This window comes from Oryctolagus cuniculus, chromosome 18, assembly GCF_964237555.1.
Source record: "Oryctolagus cuniculus chromosome 18, mOryCun1.1, whole genome shotgun sequence".
NCBI classification, from domain to species: domain Eukaryota; kingdom Metazoa; phylum Chordata; class Mammalia; order Lagomorpha; family Leporidae; genus Oryctolagus; species Oryctolagus cuniculus.
The window spans coordinates 23,672,821-23,692,224 of NC_091449.1; the positions used below are offsets into that span (position 1 = coordinate 23,672,821).

Below are 19,404 nucleotides of genomic sequence, written 5' to 3' on the forward strand. Positions count from 1 at the left end.
AGGAACTAAAGTTATTCCGAGGTCGAGTTTTGTCTCCAGGCAGCAGTCAGTGTAAAGGGTTCTGAAGCGGGAAGGAGCTTTGAGAAGAGAAGGAAGAGAAGACATTGCTGGTGGGAGGACAGACGCAGAGGGGTGCGTGATGACAGCAGAGGGTGCAGGGCCAGGAGGCAGGTTCTGCTCTTGGCTGTGGCACTGACGAGTGGCGTGGGTCTGTTTCCCGGTGTCCTCACTGGCAAAGCCACAGTGTACGCTGATGGACTTCAGCTCGGAGCACTCACTCCTGGCCAGGTAACGCTATCTGTGTTGGGCACCTCTCCCAACTAGACGGCAGCAGCAGACCCCTGTCCCCTGGAGTGGTGACCACCAAAACGGCTTCCGGTCATCAGCAAATGTCCTCTGAGAGTGAAATGCCTGGGGTTGAAAACCACTTCCTATAATCAGGATTAAATAACACACACTTCATTTGTATTTATCATTGTTTTTATTTTACTGGTAGGGAATGGAGACATTTCATGAAAAATGAAATCAATTGTATGATACAGTCAAGATCTTGAAAAAGAATGATCATTTCTCACCTTTAATCAGTAAACATTCCTCTCCAAAGGAGGTGAAAAAATACTTATATTAAATGTACCAAAAATAAAACGCATTAAATACCACATCTCTCTAACTTCTTTGCATTCATTAACTACCACTCTAGAGTAAAAACAGTGATGGCTTTTGTTATGGCTTCATATTTCTTTAAAATACTAACTACAATAGATTTCCTTGTACAACTGTATTATTGCATGTTAATCGACAAGATAAAATGCAGGGAGAAAACAGTGACATCGTCATTTGGAGGTTGTCGCAGTCAACTGCTCACCGTCCAATCACACATCCTTTTAGTTAATTTCTAGCAGCAAGTGTGAGAAACCCACGGGTTACTCTGTACAGCACCTTGGGAAAGAAAGTGCAAATATAGTGGACCAGCAGAACAACAGCAGTCGAACATCTTATTTAAACTTCTGAGATGAGAAATCGCCCATGGAATTCTTGGTAGCAAGATCATTAATACTTTATAAACTTTATACTTGTGGTGGCATACTGTAAAGTTTACAGAAAAAAAAATAAGCAAGAGAGCTAAGAATCACTGCATCAGAACTTTTACAGGTTTCTTACATTTCAAGTAAGTTTAATCAACTCTCACTGTTATGAGCACCACCTCGAGCAGGCCAGCGTGCCATCGAGCGGCGCCCTACAAGTGGCTCTTACTCGCCACATAGGTCTTGGGATAAATGTGCTTGTACTGCGGCTGAACGGTCACGTGAAGGCTACAGTGATGGCGGCTGTGGATCACTATTCGGTGAAACTTCTTGCCTTCCCTCATGACTTCTTCTATACTTTTTTCAGTAGACAAAACTTTTTCTAAAAAGTCTGAATCTTTCAAGTATAGCTCATCCCCTGAAAAACAATAAAATTTTCATTCCATTGAGTATTATTTTACAAGTAATTCCAATACGTTGCTCACACATAAATCATTGTTTGTTTGGGACTAAGATAGTTGCTAAATGGTCCTAACCGTATGAGCTTCTCTCAATTTCTTTCTTGTATTTCCCTTTGTCAGTCTGAGAGGCAGAAGGCAGAGAGAGAAAGAGGAAGTACACATCTGGCTCTCCCAGCGGCTGGCTCATTCCCCAGATGCCTGCAATGGTCTCACTCACGGGGCAAAGCTGTGAGCCAGGAACTCTGTCCCAGTGTCCCAGGCAGGTGGCAGGAACCTAATCATTGGAGCCTGCACCATGGGCCCCCGGACCCCCAGTGGGAAGCTGGAATCAAGAGCCAGAGCACTCTGATATGGGACATGAACGCTTTAACCACTATCTCCAAAGCCTGCCTCCCTTCTTAATTTTGAATACCTCACCACCTTCATCCCCCAGTGAAGATTTTCTCTGCATGCATAAGCATTTATGACTGGTACACTGTTCGTGCATCTAACTTGTATATTAGTTCATGACTCTTTGTATATTTTGCTATTTCATTGTATTCTGATAAACTAAAGGAATTACCATTGGAACCGGTGCTGTGGCTTAGTGGGTAAAGCCACCACTTGCAGTGCCGGCATCCCATATGGGCACTGGTTTGGGTCCCGGCTGCTTCGCTTCCAATCTAGCTCTCTGCTATGGCCTGGGAAAGGAGTGGAAGATGGCCCAAATCCTTGGGCCCCTGTACCTGTGTGGGAGACTCAGAAGAAGCTCCTGGCTCCTGGCTTCGGATTGGCTCAGCTCCAGCCGTTGTGGCCATTTGGGGAGTGAACCAGCAGATGGAAGACCTCTCTCTCTCTGCCTGTGCCTCTCTGAGAGGTAACTCTGCCTTACAAAAAAATAAATAAACCTTCGAAAAAGACAAAAACTACCACTGATAGAAAGGTTGCTGAATCGTGGCCCTGCAGGTTGCAATACAAACGTTACCACTATTCTCAGGAATCGAGCCGGCCGCCATGAAGGGAGACAGGCCACAAGGCCCCAGTGTGGAGTACCAGCAGCTCTCCTGATGTGCACCAGGCCAGCAGCAACCAGCCACTAACAACTGCCCCAGCTCAAACACGCTGCCAGCTTCCCAGTGCTCACAATTCAGAATTAAAGTGATACAGATGAAAAAGAACTTTTTCAATGTCTAGGGAATGTTTTTATGTAAAAGTAAATGTGTATGGGGCTATGTATGTAGTTGTGGCTCAGTGGGTTAAGCTGCTGCCTGCAACAGTGGCATCCCATATCAGAGTGGGGGTTTGAGTCCTGGCTGCTTTGCTTCTTATCCAGCTTCCTGCTAATGAGCCCGGGAAAGCAGCAGAGGATGGTCTAAGCACTTGGGCCACTGCACCCACACAGGAGACCTGGAAGAAGCTCCTGGCTCCTGGTTTTGGTCTGGCCCAGCCCCAGCCATTGTAGCCATCTAGGGAGTGAACCAACAGATGGAAGATCTCTCTCTCTCTCTCTCTCTCTCTCTCAAATAAATGAAATAAATCCTTTAAAAAAAGAAAAGAAAAAGCAAATGAGCACAATATATGTGTATAACATATTATCCAGAATTCTCATTATAACAAGTACTAGGGCTATTTTATAGGCATTGACCTTATTGGATACATACCTTGTAGCCTCTAAAACCCAGACTGAAATTCATGTCTCTGTGTTGGGCATTCCTGTGCTGCACAGCCCAGCGTACCGAACGTGAGTCCTAACAAAAGCACCGGGGCATCACGACTTACCAGGTAAAAGCTGGACCACCCCATCAGCAGTTAACAAGGTGATGGGCAGCCATCTTTCCACTCCTTCCAACGCACGATCCAAACAAAAGATGTGCAAGTCAGACAGGGAGGCAAAGTTCTCAAGTCTTCTGATTTCGTAGAACTGTGGTGGGGGCAGCCAAATCTCCTTTGAGATTAAACTTCTGGTTGCCTCTGAAGGAGAGGACCACTGTGGAAGACAAAGGGAGGGTTTCCTAAGGTTCATTCCATATATACTGTGAGATCTGAGGTTGTTGGGTCAGTGCCCAAGATCTCATTGAGATTTAAACTTGATGCCCGCATGCGTTCTTCCAGATCCCTCTGAGACTACACGAGATCTGTGAAGAGAGCTGACTTGGTCCTCTTCAGAGGCTGCTTGCTGGGCCACTGACCCTGAGAGCTCGCAAATATGAGGGTGTTCCACAAGGGCCATGGGGGATGGAAGGAAGAGGCCAGCGTGGTTGCACAGCAGGTGGAGCCGCTGCCTGTGATGCCAGCTTCCCATATTGGGGCAACAGCTGGAGTCCCAGCTGCTCTGCTTCCGATTCAGTTCCTTGCTAATGGGCCCGGGGAAGGCAGCAGATGATGGCCCAGGTACTCGGGCCTTTGCCACCTATGATGGAGTTCCAGGATCCTGGCTTACGGCTGGCGCAGCCCCAGCCCTTGTTACTTGGGAGTAAACCAGCATATGGGAAAATCTCTCTGTATTTCCCTCTTTCTGTCAGTCTGCCTTTCAAATAAATAAAAGTTTTTTAAAAAGATTTTATTTATTTATTTATTTATTTGAGAGGCAGAGTTACAGAGAGAGAGGGAGAGACACAGAGTGGTCTTCCATCTGCTGGTTCACTTCCCAAATGGCCACAATGGCTGGAGCTAGCTTATCTGAAGCCAGAAGCCAGGAGCTTCCTCCGGGTCTCCCACGCTGGTGCAGGGGCCCAAGCACTTGGGCCATCTTCCACCGCTTTCCCAGGCCATAGCAGAGAGCTGGATCGGAAGAGAAGCAGCATCCATAGGGATGCCGGTGCCACAAGCAGAGGCTTAGCCTATTATACCACAGCGCCAGCCCCGATAAAACAAAACTTAAAAAAAAAAAAAAGAAAATGGAATTAAAAGATTTTTCAAATGTTTAAATCGATGCATATGAAAGGTCTTTGGAAAAAGTTCACAAAAATTACGTATGACAAAGAACTACACATGGATTCAGCTATTTTTTTCATCAAAAGAAACTGATCTTTTAATTCCATTTTCTGTGAACTTTCTGAAATATCGTCATAAGCCAGGAGAGAGGATCAAAGCTGACCTGGGAGAGCTGTTCAGCCTGAGAGCAGGAGATGCTGAGAGAGCGAGCCTTCTGGTCCGGAGGAGGACAGGAAGATTAGACTGACAAGGCAGTGCCTGTGCGTCCCTGAGGATGTCACGATGGACAACACAAAGCTTTCTTGAGCCGTATGGTGCCTTCAGCCACAGAAATGGGGCGTGATGCGGGCCACACGTTACCATGAGGGTGAGGAATCGGGAACAACAGTTACTTCCAGCGAGGTCAAGAGGCGCTGGGCAGTAACCCTATAGGGTGTCAACCAGCCCTTCAGCCCATTAACATTAAGCGGCCTCACTGCTGCAACCTGCCCTCCTTCCCAAGAATTGTGGGGTGGGGAGAGGGACACAGACATGATGAAAAAGAGCTATTTCAATGAGCACAGAATTCTTTAATAAGCTTACTGAATCTTCCCTTACACCAGGGCAAACCGATTCTCACGCCTAAGGCCCTGCAGTTGAAAATGTTTTGGACCTTGCACAAGATGGGTCAAAGGTTTGCCAGCTTCAACATGGGAAACCTGTTACACCTTTACACACGCAGGGCCCTGGCAGAGGGCCCAGCAAACTACAAGTTTAACAAGCACCCTAGATCACTCTTAAGTTGGCCAAGACTACATCTTGAGAAACAAAGCTCTGGGTTTCAAAGGACTGCCCCCACCTCTCTAACTTGTTTCCAAGTCAGTCTGTTTTTACGGTTTTGTTTGAGTTCAGTGATAATCAAGACAAATGGCAAATGACAGGCATCGAACCACCAAGTCCAACCCACAGGTCTCAATAAGTTATCAGTTATTAGATACTTGTTTCTTTGCTTTTTAAATTTTTTAAAAAGATTTATTTATTTATTTGAAAGGCAGAGTTACAGAGAGGCAGAGGCAGAAGCAGAGAGAGGCCTTCCATCTGCTGGTTCACTCCCCAAATGACCACAATGGCCGGAGCTGAACAGATCCGAAGCCAGGAGCCAGGAGCTTCTTCCAGGTCTCCCATGTGGGTGCAGGGGCCCAAGGACCTGGACCATCCTCTATTGCTTTCCCAGGCCATAGCAGAGAGCTGGATTGGAAGTGGAGCAGCTGGGACTCGAACCAGCGCCCATGTGAGATGCCAGCACCACAGGCGGCAGCTTCACCCACTATACCACAGTGCTGGCCCCTGCTTTTTAAATTTTTTAAAAACGTTTTTGAACAGCAGAGAGGCAGGCATGCACACACGTGCATGCACACACACACACACACACGGAGCTCTCCACTGATTTACTTTCTGGATGTCTACAACGGCCAGGGCTGGAGCAGGCCAAAGCTGGGACCCAGTAACCCACCCAGGTCTCCCATGTGGGTGGCAGGGATCCAAGTACTCAAGCCATCATCCCCACTGCCAGGGTGCACACCAGCAAGAAGCTGGAATAGGAGTGGAGCTGGGACGTGAACCCTGGCACTCTGAGATGCGGACATCCCATGTGGTGGTTTAACTGCTGCACCAAACCTAAAATGTTTCACGTCAGATGTTTCCACTTCTCAGGGTCATGCTGCATATTCTCATTTTATAGACAGGGAAATTCAGGCAGCTCCTCTGACTAGTCTCGGCATAAAACTCTGGAGGTGCCTGGCTCCAAAGTCTACTTTTTTTTTAAGTATTTATTTATTTGAAATGCAGAGTTAGAGAGAGAGAGAGAGAGAGAGAGAGAGAGAGACAGAAAGAGATTTTCCACTCGCTGGTCCTGAAGCTCCATCCAGGTCTCCCACATGGGTGACAGGGGCTCTAGTCCTTTGGCCATCTCCTGCTGCTTTCCCAGGTGCATCAGCAGGGAGCCAGATTGGAAGTGGAGCAGTAGCCAGGAATTGAACTGTGCTCATACGGGAGGCAGGGGCTTATCCCACAATACCAGCCCCCCAAATTCTACTCTTTCCGCTAAGCTTTTGAACCTCAGCACTAAGGATTCTAGCCGCATAATTCCTCGTTGTATTATGCACCGAAACAGGGGTGTTGAGAAGCATTCCTTGGCTCTACCCAGCAGATGCCAATAGCAATTCCCCAGCAGTGACAACCAAAACCATCTCCAGACGTTGCCAAATGTACCTGGGGACCGGGTGGGCCTCCTGCGGAGAACCACTGGTCTAAACCGGGTGAAGAACTGTTCACTGGAACCTCCTCTCCCAGTCGGGAGAGAATGCCCACTCCCTCCCCTCCCCGCTGCAATGTAAGAAACAGAGAACTGGATAAAAGCTCTGAAACAGCCATTTCCAGACACTGAACACTGCAGAGCTGTGATCTCTGAGAAAGGACAAACAAGGCGAGCCCTAACATTGCCTGTGGTTTCGCCTGAAGTCATTCCAGGGCTGCACCACAAGGAGGCAGAGTCTGGTCAGTATCTAGGACTCTCACTGACCCCAGGGGGCAGAATGTGCAGTGGGGAGGCCCTGCGAGGAGGGACCCACGGCTAATAGAACTCAGATCTGTGTCCTAGAATCTTTGCTGGGCACTTATCTGTAGATGCATAACACGAAACCACACGAGCCAGGAAGACGATTCCCGAGAAAGTAACAGTCACCCTCTACCTACCGTGTAGGGGCCCTGTAGAATATAAGGAGTATTCTAGCAGACACCACAAAGGTCACAGTGAGAAGTGCGGCCACATCAGCACTAGAATAAAGGCTACTGTACACCCTCCCTAAGCCAGCTACACTCGCACATCAAAAGCATCAAGGTAGGAGCAGAGGTGTAGCATTGTAACACTGGAGCAAGCCAGGACTCCAGCTACAGCCCTCTGGGCAGTGCTGGGTTCCTGCAGCCTGTGAAGACGGTATTGCTTACACTGGCTGCCCAAAGGGCGGATGGGCTCCACTGGCTGCCTCGCTCCAGTAGGACAGACAGTATGGGCAGGACCCACAACGGCACCAGAGGTGAGCTAAGCCACTTTGCACAGGAAGAAGGTGCCCACTCTGTCTAGACCTTGCTCCTATATTGAATCTGAAACTTGCGTTAAGAGAATCAAGAAGGTCTGCATGTACAGTCACGCTCAGAGGAACCCGGGCTCCAGCAAATGCATCACTGCGGCCAATACGGAAGCTTCCTTGGGGACGCACACTCTCAGCATGGGGCTTCCATACTAACAGTCTGTCCAGTCTGTCCAAGAAACACCGCCAGGATGACAGCACTCGACCATGGGTTTCACTAATGCCAATTTGCAGCAGTAGTTAGCTGTCTGTTTCATCACGTTAGTGGTGGATGTGCAATGCTGGCAGCTGTGAGGCAGCGAATAAGTCACTGGAGAGGGAGAACCCAGAACCCAGCAGGTGTGTGTTTCCAGGAAGCTGAGCTCATCAGGAGGTGTATTAGGAACTGTTGCCTCTAAGGACCGTGCAAGAAAACACATACCGTGAAAATGAAAGGCTATCCCTGGTTTAATGAAGCGTAATCCTATGTAGGAAGCTTAATCCTATCTTTTGGGGACAGAGGTTTTCTTCGTGTGCTAAACTATGTAAGTTAGAGAAGACCAGCTTGTTTTTTTTTTTTTTTTTTTTTTTGACAGGCAGAGTGGACAGTGAGAGAGAGAGACAGAGAGAAAGGTCTTCCTTTGCCGTTGGTTCACCCTCCAATGGCCGCCGCGGCCGGCGCGCTGCGGCCGGCGCACCGCGCTGATCCGATGGCAGGAGCCAGGAGCCAGGTGCTTTTCCTGGTCTCCCATGGGGTGCAGGGCCCAAGCACCTGGGCCATCCTCCACTGCACTCCCTGGCCACAGCAGAGGGCTGGCCTGGAAGAGGGGCAACCGGGACAGAATCCGGCGCCCCGACCGGGACTAGAACCCGGTGTGCCGGCGCCGCTAGGCGGAGGATTAGCCTAGTGAGCCGCGGCGCCGGCCCAGCTTGTTTTGTTTTTAATTTCCCTCCCAGATCATTAAAAAGACTTTTCTTAGTTATGTATTTTTATTCAATTGGAAGGCAGAGAGAGAGACAGACAGACAGACAGAGATAGGCAGACAGATTTTCCACCTGCTGGTCCACTCCCCAGACACTTGCATTAGCCAGGGTTGGGGCAGGTCAGAGCCATGAGCTTGGAACTCAACCTACAACTCCCCCATGGATGGCATGGGCCCAGGTATTTGAGCTGTCACCTGCTGCCTCCCAGAATGCAGATTGGCAAAAAGCTGGGAGGGGAAGCAGAGCTGGGACTTGAACCTAGGCACTTCAAAATGGTGTGTAGGCATCCCAAGAAGAGACGTAAGGACTGTGCTAAGTGGCAGCCACCCAACACACCTTGAAAACAGGGCTGACCGGGGCATTCTCATTCTCTCAGGGGGCCATCCATCAATGACATTTAGCACAGCCAATCTATGCTAGCAACATTCTGCAATTCCTTCAAAGAAGGTAGCCCTTTGAGAAGTCTCTTGAACCTAACCAACAGTCCTTTCGTGGGTGATATTTGTGATTTTCAGTAATCCGAGTTTCCGGGGGTCTTTGAACAAGACTCCAGGATGTGAAGGTTAATTGCAGTGCTGCACAGATCTCATGTATTAGCGTCTGTAGGAAGTTCACTTTTCTTTTTCTTTTATGATATGTTGTGCATTTCACAACTTTAAGGTTAAATGAATTATACATTTATTTATTTTATTCTTAAAGATTTATTTATGTATTTGAAATGTGGAGTTACAGAGAGGCAGAGGCAGAGAGAGAGAGAGAGAGGGGTCTTCTATCTGCTGGTTCATTCCCTAAATGGTTGCGCTGTGCTGATCCGAAGCCAGGAGCCAGGAGCTTCTTCTGGATCTCCCACACGGGTCCAGGGGCCCAGGGACTTCGGCCATCTTCCACTGCTTTCCCAGGCCATAGCACAGAGCTGCATCGGAAGTGGAGCACTCGGGTCTTGAAGCAGCGCCCACATGGGATGCCAGCACTGCAGGCAGTGGCTTTACCCACTATGCCACAGTGATGGCCCTTATTATTTTTATTTACTTATTTTGTTTTATTTTTTCATAGGCAGAGTTAGACAGTGAGAGAGAGAGAGAGAGAGAGAGAGACAGAGACAGAGAGAAAGGTCTTCCTTTTTCCTTTGGTTCACCCCCCCCCCCCAGGTGGCTGCGCGGCTGGCGTGCTGTGCCGATCCGAAGCCAGGAGCCAGGGCACAGGGCCCAAGGACCTGGGCCATCCTCCACTGCACTCCCGGGCCACAGCAGAGAGCTGGACTGGAAGAAGAGCAACTGGGACAGAATCCGGAGCCCCAACCAGGACTAGAACCCGGGGTGCCAGCGCCGCAGGCAGAGGATTAGCCTAGTGAGCCGTGGCGCCGGCCCCTAATATATATTTATTTATATACATTTTTTAAATGATTAGGGGCCAGCATTGTAGCACAGCAGGTTAAGCTGCTGCCAACACTGCATATCAGAGTGCCAGTTCCCCATTTCTGATCTAGCTCTCCAATAATGTGCCTGGGAAAGCAGCGGAAGATGGCCCAAATGACTTGGGCCCCTACCACTCACGTGGGAGACCAGGCAGAGTTACAGGCTCCTGGCTTTGGCCTGGCCCAGTCTTGGCCATTGCAGCCATTTGGGGAGTGAACCAGCAAAGAGATCATCTCTCCCCTTCTCTTTATCACTCTGCTTTTCAAATAAATCTTTAAACAAATAAAGGGTTAAACTAAATTAAAATAAGGTTGTGCCATTAGTTCAGAGATGTAAAGGCAAGTATCATCATGATGAGAGAAAACAGTATTTATGAATTAAAAGGAACTTCCAGGGGAAAGCGTTGTGATATAATGAATTCAGTCACCACTTCCAATGCCAGCATCCCATATCGGTGCTGGTTCTAGCCTTGGCTGCTCCACTTCCAATCCAGCTCCCTGTTTATGTGCCTGGGAAGGCAGCAGAGGATGGCCCAAGTGCTTCGGCCCTGCAACTGCACGGGAGACCCAGATGAAGCCTGTGGCTCCTGGCTTTGGCCTGGCCTAGCTCCGGCCATTGCAGCTATCTGGGGAATGAACCAGCGGATGGAAGACCTCTCTAACTTTCCTTTTCTCTCTCTGTAACTCTGCCTTTCAAATACATAGAATAAATTTTGTTTTCTTTTTTTTTATTTTTTCTTCCAGAGAGGAAAAATAACTGAAGTGAAAAACACTCTGGCTGCCATTTACAGCAGGTTAGGTGCTTTATAAGCAGAGCGCCAACTTGAAAACAGCAAATAGAACAAAGTAAAACAGAGGAAAAGAAAAAGATCGAGAAAAACTGAATCAGGCATCAATGTACTGTAAGACATTATGAAGTAGTCTAACACACGTGTGACTGGAATCCCACACAATTGGGATAGGGAAAGAGATGAAATAGTTAAGGAAATAATAAAACGAACAAATCAGTGTACACCATAATCAAGTTGCTAAACACAATCATTAAGAGAAAGTATTAAAAAGTCACATACACCAAAAAAATGCACATATATTAAGTACACAGAAAAAAAGATCAAATTGATAGCAGATTTCTCATTCAACATTTCATTAGCAAAAGGGGAGGGGGAGGGCTGCTGTGGCCCAGCAGATTAAGCTGTTACTTGGGCTGACAGCAGGCCATATTAAGACTGTCTGGTTCACATCCTGGCTACTCTGCTTCCAGTCCAGGTTCCTGATAGTGTGCATCCTGGGAGGAAGCAGATGACTCAAGCACTTCAGGCCTGCGACCCATGGGAATATCCAGCTGGAGCTCCAGGCTCCTGGCTTCAGCCTGGCCTAGTCCTGGCCGCCCCAGTTGTCTGGGGCAATAAACCACCAGCTGGAAGATCTTTCTCTCTCAAAAGAAAATAATCAATCAACTTCTAATTCCATATCCAACCAAATTATTTTTCAAAAACAAGGGGAGGGGTGACGCTGTGGCTTAGCTGGTAAAGCCACCACTAGCTGTGCTGGCATCCCAGTTGAGTCCCAGCTGCTCTACTTCCGATCCAGCTCCCTGCTAATGTGCCTGGGAAAGCAGCAGAGGATGGACCAAGTCCTTGGGCCCCGGCACCTGCGTGGGAGACCCAGAAGAAGCTCCTGGCTCCTGGCTTCAGATCAGCCCAGCTCTGGCCGTTGCGGCCAATTGGGGAGTGAACCAGTGGATGGAAGACTACTCTCTCTGCCTCTGTCTCTCTGTAACTCTGCCTTTGAAATAAATAAATAAATCTTTAAAAACAAAACCAACAACAACAACAAAGGCGGGACCAGTGTGCCACAGCCGTGAAAGTCACTGCCCGCAATGCTGGCATTCCATGTAGGCACCATGTTGGGGCTCCAGCTGCTTCACTTCTTTTTTTTTATAAATCTTTTTTTTTTTTTTTTTGGACAGGCAGAGTGGACAGTGAGAGAGAGAGAGAGACAGAGAGAAAGGTCTTCCTTTTTGCTGTTGGTTCACCCTCCAATGGCCGCCGCGGCCAGCGCACCGTGCTGATCCAATGACAGGAGCCAGGTACTTATCCTGGTCTCCCATGGGGTGCAGGGCCCAAGCACTTGGGCCATCCTCCACTGCACTCCCTGGCCACAGCAGAGAGCTGGCCTGGAAGAGGGGCAACCGGGTCAGAATCCGGCGCCCCGACCGGGACTAGAACCCGGTGTGCCGGCGCTGCAAGGCGGAGGATTAGCCTAGTGAGCCGCGGCACGGGCCTGCTTCACTTCTGATCTGGCTCCTTGCTGGTGGCCTGGGAAAGCAGTGGACGATGGCCCAACTACTTGGGCCCCTGGCACAGATGGAGGAGGCAGAAGAAGCTCCTGACTCCTGGCCTCCACCTGGCTCGGCGCAGCTGTCTGGGGAGTGAACCAGCGGATAGAAGATTCTCTCTCTGTAGCTCTGATTTTTAAAAAAGATTTATTTATTCATTTTGAAAGAGTTTCACAGAGAGAGAAGGAGGGGCAGAGAGAGAGAGAGAGAGAGAGAGATATCTTTCATTCTGCTCATTCATTCCCCAAATGGCCGCAACAGCCAGAGCTGTGCTGATCTGAATCCAGGAGCCAGGAGCTTCTTCCAGGTCTTTCACGCACTGCCCTAGGGGCCCAAGCACTTGGGCCATCTTCTACTGCTTTCCCAGGCCATAGCAGAGAGCTGGATCGGAAGTGGAGCAGCCGGGACTCGGACCAGCACCAAATATGGGATGCAGGCACTGCAGGCAAAGGCTTTACCCGCTACGCCACAGCGCTGGCCCCCTGATTTTCAAATAAATAAATAAATCCTCTAGAAAAAGAACAGGAGCTAGTGCTGTGGCGTAGAAGGCTAAGCCTCCGCCCGCAGCGCCAGCACCCCATACAGACGCGGGATCGAGTCCTGGCTGCTCTTCCTCTGATCCAGCTCTCCACTCTCTTCGGTTCCCAAGTCCTGGTGGCTGCCCACTGCCCGCCGCGAGGAAGCCGTACCTGGGATCCCACCACCTCCGCCGAGTCGGGGCAGACGAGCGGCGGCTCCCGCAGGCAACACAGGTAAAAGGCGGTGTCAAAGCGGCGGCCGCGGTTGTAGCCGTGGCCGTGGCTGAAGAACGGCGTGAGCCACACGCTCCAGTCGTGCAGCGCCCAGATGTCGGGCGTGCAGTCCAGGTGCGCGCACAGGCGCAGGAAGTCGCGCGCGTCGCGGCGGACGCTGGCGCGCCAGTCGGCCAGGCCCGGCGGCGGCTCGAGGGCGCGGCCCGGCTCCGGAGCCGGCTCCCCGGGGACGCCGGCCGGCCGGGGGCCCCGGGGCCGCAGCAGCAGCACCCCCGCTTCCTCGAAGGTCTCGCGGATGGCGCAGATGCGCAAGGCCACGTCATCCGGCAGCGCCCCGGCGTCGCCGTCGGGCGGCACCGGAGAGGGAGTGCCGCACCGGGGCGGCTCCGGGCCCAGGCCGAAGCGCGGCGGCCCTTGGTGCGGCGCGAAGAGGCGCAGCCAGTCGGCCGAGCGGTCGGCCGCGTCCAGCGCGCCGCCCGGGAAGACGTGCGCGTTGGGCATGAAGCCTTGCTTGGCGGAGCGCTGCAGCAGCAGCAGCCGGAAGCCCTCGGCGGGCGGCGGCGGCGGCGGCGGCAGCGACGAGGCGGCGGCGCCCGGGCGCGTCCCTCCGGCCGCCAGTATCAGGGAGGCCGCCCGCCGCCAGCTGCTTGGGCCGGGCCGTAGAGGGCCGCTCATGGCGGGCTTTGGCGGCTGCGGCGTGCGGCTTCCGGGTTCGGGATCTGGCGCGGCGAGAGCGCCCAGGCCGGTTGCTGGGCTCCGCACCCACCTCAGCGCCACCCGGTGCTCTTCTTGGACTTGAGTGCAAGGCGCTGAGGAGACCTGGGCTGGGTCGCCTTCGGCGCCGGCCTGTGGGAGGGGCGAGGCCTCCTCGACTGTCATCGGGCCCAGCCTGGTCACTCTCGCGGGACAAGGGGCTGTCGCCGCTACCAGCCGGCGATTGTCATTCCCCGCTGCTGGAAAGGAGGGCCGCACGATCCCCGTTCTGGAAGCTTGGACACAGAGCTGGAGACCCCAAGGGCGAGTCGAAATGAGGTGCAAACCCCGGTGCGATGCCGCCTACCCCGCTCAAACCCGAGGGCTAGGACTTTCTCCTTTAGACAAACAAGTTCAAGGGGCAGATGCCCGAGTTTTGCAATCTGGAGTTAGCCCTGCCAGTGTGAAACGAATGGATGAACCAGATGCCAGATTGTAAGCTTCAGCTCAGCCCGAATGTGAAAGCTACTTCCTGGCCCCGTGCCCACTAGGGCACATTGGTCTCCTGGCTCCTGGAGACCCTCTATTGTCAGGACATCCTGGAACCGCCCTAGCTGTCTTCCATTATTGGATGGCTTCCACTTTTATGGGAGATATTTAGTCCAGACCTAGAGAGAAGGATTTGTCTCCGCTCCCTCTTTGCAGTGGCTAGAGGACTACCACCTCCCAGACAAGTGTTCCTGTCTTCCGGAAGGAGCCTGCTTAGATTTGAGCTCTTAGCAGCTCCTTCTGAGTTACCAGCAGTTCTGCCACAATTGCTAATATAAGTGATCATACATTCATTATGGTTTGGGGTGAGTTAGACTACCACTCTTTGAGTTTCCTTTATAAACCATTGTATTTTATTATTATTATTATTATTATTATTTTATTTGGCTTATTAGAGAGGCAGAAGGAGAGTGTTCCCACCCTCAGCTTCACTCCATAAATGCCTGTAATGGCTGAAGCCTGGAGCTGGGATCTGCAGGTCACCCACATTGGTCATGGGAACCGGATTACCTGAGCCATCACCACTACCTCCTGGGTAGTACACGAGCAGGACAGTGGAGTCAGGAGCTGGCTATTGAACCCACGTACAACTCTGTGGGGCCTAGGTCTCTCAATCTTTTTTTTTTAAGATTTTATTTATTTATTTGAGAGGTAGAATTACAGACAGTGAGAGGGAGAGACAGAGAGAAAGGTTTTCCGTCCATTTGTTCACTCCCCAGGAGCCAGGTGCCTCTTCCTGGTCTCCCATGCGGGTGCAGGGGCCCAAGGACTTGGGCCATCTTCTACTGCTTTCCCAGGCCACAGCAGAGAGCTGGATTGGAAAAGAAGCAGCTGGGACTAGGACCGGGCCCATATGGGATGCTGGCGCTGCAGGCGGAGGATTAACCTACTGCACCACGGCACCAGCCCCATGGTCTCTCAATCTTAACTGCTAGGCTGAAGGTCCACCCCTAGGTGAGCATTTTAATATGCCATTTCTTGGGTAGAACTCACAAATGTCACTGCCAATATTTGCGTTGCTTTTTGCTAGTCTCATTTTCTTAAAAAAAAAAAAAAAAAAATATATATATATATATATATATATATATATATATATATATATAAGTTGAAGGCAGAGTGCCACAGAGAAAGAGGGAGAAAAGTCTTCCATCTGCTGGTTTACTCCCCAAATGGCTTCAACAGCTGGGACTGGGCCAGGCCAAAGCCAGGACCCCAGAACTCTATCTGGGTCTTCCACGTGCAGGAGTTGAAATCTGGCTCCAGATTTGTACCAGTGAGTTCTCAGAGTGCCCGTCCCTGTTCTGCTGGTGGCATTGCACTGTGCCGCTAGTCCTGGCCTGACAGAACGCTCTCACGGCCATCCCCTGTGATCCTAGCTATTGTCAGGTGCCGCTCAGTCTCTGGATAGCTTTGTGTATGAGAAGCACTTGGGCCATCTTCTACTGCTTTCCCAGGTTCAGCAGTAGGGAGCAGTGCAGGTGGTACTGGAAGTACATTCCTATGTGGGATGCCAATGTCCCAAGCAGTGGCTTAACCTGCTGCAGCCCAGTGCCAGCCCCCTCCCTGTATCTAAAGTCCCCTCGTTTTCTAAAAGGGGCAAATGCCTGCATATTGATTACATCCCCCAGACATAGAATATGGGACCAGGTGTTGAGAAAAGCACATGTAGAGGCCAAGAGTGGACCCATGCCCTGTTGAAGACTCCGCCAACTTCCACATACCTTGAGTCTTTGCAGACTCTGTAGTTGGGGACACCTCTCTGAAGTGTTGCTCGTGGTTCTGAGACAGTTGTTTCCAAATCTGCTGGGTCCAGGTGGCACTGTGGAGCCTGCATTGTCAATGACCCCCTACCATGCAGGTGATTCCAGTGCTGATGTGATCATCAATGTAATGACTCAGTTGTAGGGGCCTGCATGGGAAGACAATGGAGTGTGATCAGCAAGGAACAATGAGGGCCTGAAAGTGGAGAGGAGTAAGGAGTAGGGAGAAAGGGATGATTCAGAGAGTGTTTTGGAAGTCAACTTGATGCAATGTGGTAGTTGATTTATTATGCAAAGCTTATTATGTTAATTATGTTGACTATGTTAACTGATCAAGGGTGGAGATGTGCTACAATTATGTTATCCTTCATTCATTCAGAATTATGCTAATAGATTAAGTTTGGAGACATGATAGAATTCTACCATCTAATCTGGGCTGGTAAAGAGGTGTTTAGGTCATTGATGTGTGCCCTCGGAAGTTAAGTCTCATGAGAAAGGCGATTTTTATTTTTTTGAGAAATTTATTTTATTTATTTGAAAGACAGAGTTACAGGGAGAGGTAGAGACAGGGAGAGAGGTCTTCTATCTGCTGGTTCACTCCCCAGATGGCTGCAACAGCCGGAACTGTGCTGAACTGAAGCTGGGAGCCAGGAGCATCTTCCGGGTCTCCCATGCGAGTGCAGGGACCCAAGGACTTGGGCCATTTTCTACTGCTTTCCCAGACCATGGCAGAGAGCTGGGTCAGAAGAGGAGCAGCTGGGACTAGAACCAGTGCCCATATGGGATGCTGGCACTTCAGTCCAGAGCTTTAACCCACTACGCCACAGCGCTGGCCCCCAAGAAAGGCGATTATTTAAGCCAAGTTCAGCCTGGCTTCCCCCTGCTTTCTGGCTCACCATGTGATGCTCTGTATACATTCTGCAACCCACCATCCTCATCAGACACCAGACTAATGGGCTGCCCAGTGTTGGACTGAGAACCTCCAAAACTGTAATCCAAAGTAAACTCTCTTTCTTCTAAGTAGCTCCTCTTGGGTCTTTGAGTTAAATGAACAGCTAACACTACTTTACAGACAACTAACCACTTATGGAGAGATTAAATATCTTAACAAAGGACACACTGTTCATTGTAAAGTAGCACCATGTGAATGTTTGTATTAGCTCACTTTCCAGGGGGCTGGTCACCCTTGAGTGAGATGACCGATTCCTGAAGTATATACCAAAGTGACAGAAACTGGATCATAACCGACACTTAACAGTGCCCAAAGCCAGCACACTGCATGTCTGCAGGACTCAGGAGGCTCTGTGATAATGTGGTGTACCTTTCTGTACAGATCTAGTGATGACCTCCTATAACCTCAGTTATCTGCATGGTAGCCAAGAACAAGAACAGAAGCAAAGTACAGTCTGTGAGTATGAAAAAACAAAAAGGCACAACGATCGTGTTCAAGTCTAATATGCCCGGCCTCCAGAACACATTAGTACTTACCTTCTGCTCCTAACAAATTACTCCCAAATGAGGCAGTGGCTTAACGCAACAAACAGGTGTCATCGCACAGTTCCTGTGGATCAGGAATCATAGCATCTCAGTTCTGACCCAGTGCCTCCAGTGAGGTCAAAAGGTCAGTTGGAGTGTGGCTAGGGCTGCCAGATCCATTTGCTCAGTGGCTCACTCACATGGCTGTTGGCAGGAGGGCTCCGTTCCTTGCAACATGGATCTCCCCATAGGGCTACTTGAACGTCTTTAGCACTTGGTGGTTACCTTTCCCTAGAGAGAGTGATCCATGAGAGAGGAAGAAAGAAGCCATGATGCCTTTTGTGACTTGGCCTCCAACTCATGGTCCATCATCTCCTGCTCAGCTAGATAAACATGAGAGGCAGAAAACACCAGGAGATGAGAGTCATTGGTTGTCGTCCTGCTGAAGGCTGGCTACTACAGTGCATTAAAAAAAGAAAAAAGAAAATAAAGAAACCATCTAAGCATTAGAAGAAAACAATTAAATTCCTCTGTAACTTTTGACTCAAAATCAAGACTCAATAAAGGAAATTTGACTCTCCCCCCCCCATATATATAGATTTGTCAAAACAAAAAAAAAATCATTAGCAAAGTGTAGGACAAATAGTAATCTGGGAAAATTATGTGGAATAATATCACAAAGGATTGGAGGTTAGAAAAAGTGGAAAAGGGAAAAAAACTATGTGCAGAAGAATGGGCAAGAGGTACACAGACAGTTCGTAATGATTTACTCAAGGTCACCCAGCCAGCAAGGCTTGAAATGCGGCTCCAGATTTACCAGTGAGTTCCCGGAGTGCCCTGTCCTGTTTTTCCAGTGGCCTGGCACAGTGCCACTGCCCCGGCTTGACAGAAGCACACACGGCTGTCCCCTGTGATCCTAGCAATTATCATGTGCCACTCGGTCTCCAGTTGCTCACTTCACAACCCAAACACTTAACTCTTTACTCTTCCACTCTTCAGTCCTTCCCAGCTCTCTTTATAATAAGAAATCTCCTTATGTGCTTGATTAGAACATGTGTAACCCTGAAAGGAAAAAAACTGTGCTCCCTCCACCCCTACCCCAAAAAACAAACAAACAAAAAAGGTCATACTGCTGTATTCCTAGCTCCAAACAGGTTTTAGTTCAATCTCTAGTACAGCATGTCCAAACTCATTTCTGTTATTCATTAAGTTGTTTGGTTAAAAAAAGAAAGAAAAGAGACTATGATCTACGGAGCCAGCCATGGAGTGATGACTTCAGCTTTGAGACTCACCCGTCACAGGTGAGTTGGCTTAACCTTTCTAAAAACCAGCTGGAGGGGTGGGTGACAGGTGTTGGGCACAGCAGTTAAGATACCATTTGGGGGGCCGGCGCCGCGGCTCACTAGGCTAATCCTCCGCCTAGCGGCGCCGGCACACCGGGTTCTAGTCCCGGTCGGGGCGCCGGATTCTGTCCCGGTTGCCCCTCTTCCAGGCCAGCTCTCTGCTGTGGCCAGGGAGTGCAGTGGAGGATGGCCCAGGTGCTTGGGCCCTGCACCCCATGGGAGACCAGGAAAAGCACCTGGCTCCTGGCTCCTGCCATCGGATCAGCGCGGTGCGCCGGCCGCAGCGCGCCAGCCGCGGCGGCCATTGGAGAGTGAACCAACGGCAAAGGAAGACCTTTCTCTCTGTCTCTCTCTCTCACTGTCCACTCTGCCTGTCAAAAAAAAAAAAAAAGATACCATTTGGGATGCCTGCAGACTTGTACCTGGTTCAGGTCTCAGCTCTGCTTCCAATCTAGTGTCCTGTGAATGCACACCCTGGGAGGTAGCAGGTGATGGCTCAGGTATTTGGGTCCGTGACACCCATATGGGAGACCTTAATTGAGTTTTGGACTTCAGCCTGGCCCAGCCCTGGCTGTTGTGGGTGTTTGGG

General features: G+C 50.2%; 1 protein-coding gene across 1 annotated transcript; it reads right to left on the reverse strand.

Annotated features, from left to right (window-relative positions):
* Positions 1 to 462: 462 nt before the first annotated feature.
* On the reverse strand, positions 463 to 15,013 carry NUDT19 (nudix hydrolase 19). Its single transcript, XM_008274598.4, has 3 exons — positions 12,932 to 15,013; positions 3,245 to 3,452; positions 463 to 1,443 (listed from the first exon to the last, which is right to left on the reverse strand). Exons 1-3 carry the CDS (start codon positions 13,871 to 13,873, stop codon positions 1,238 to 1,240), a joined length of 1,356 nt encoding a protein of 451 aa, XP_008272820.4. The 5' UTR covers positions 13,874 to 15,013; the 3' UTR covers positions 463 to 1,237.
* Between the last annotated feature and the right edge of the window lie 4,391 nt (positions 15,014 to 19,404).

Coding starts and splice junctions, on each gene's coding strand:
- NUDT19 (XM_008274598.4), bottom strand. CDS start 13,873: ATGACAGTCGAGGAGGCCTCGCCCCTCCCACAGGCCGGCGCCGAAGGC. Junction 3,453..12,931: donor CGGAGGTGGTGGGATCCCAG/GTACGGCTTCCT, acceptor TGTCTTCCACAG/TGGTCCTCTCCTTCAGAGGC. Junction 1,444..3,244: donor GGTGGTCCAGCTTTTACCTG/GTAAGTCGTGAT, acceptor ATTGTTTTTCAG/GGGATGAGCTATACTTGAAA.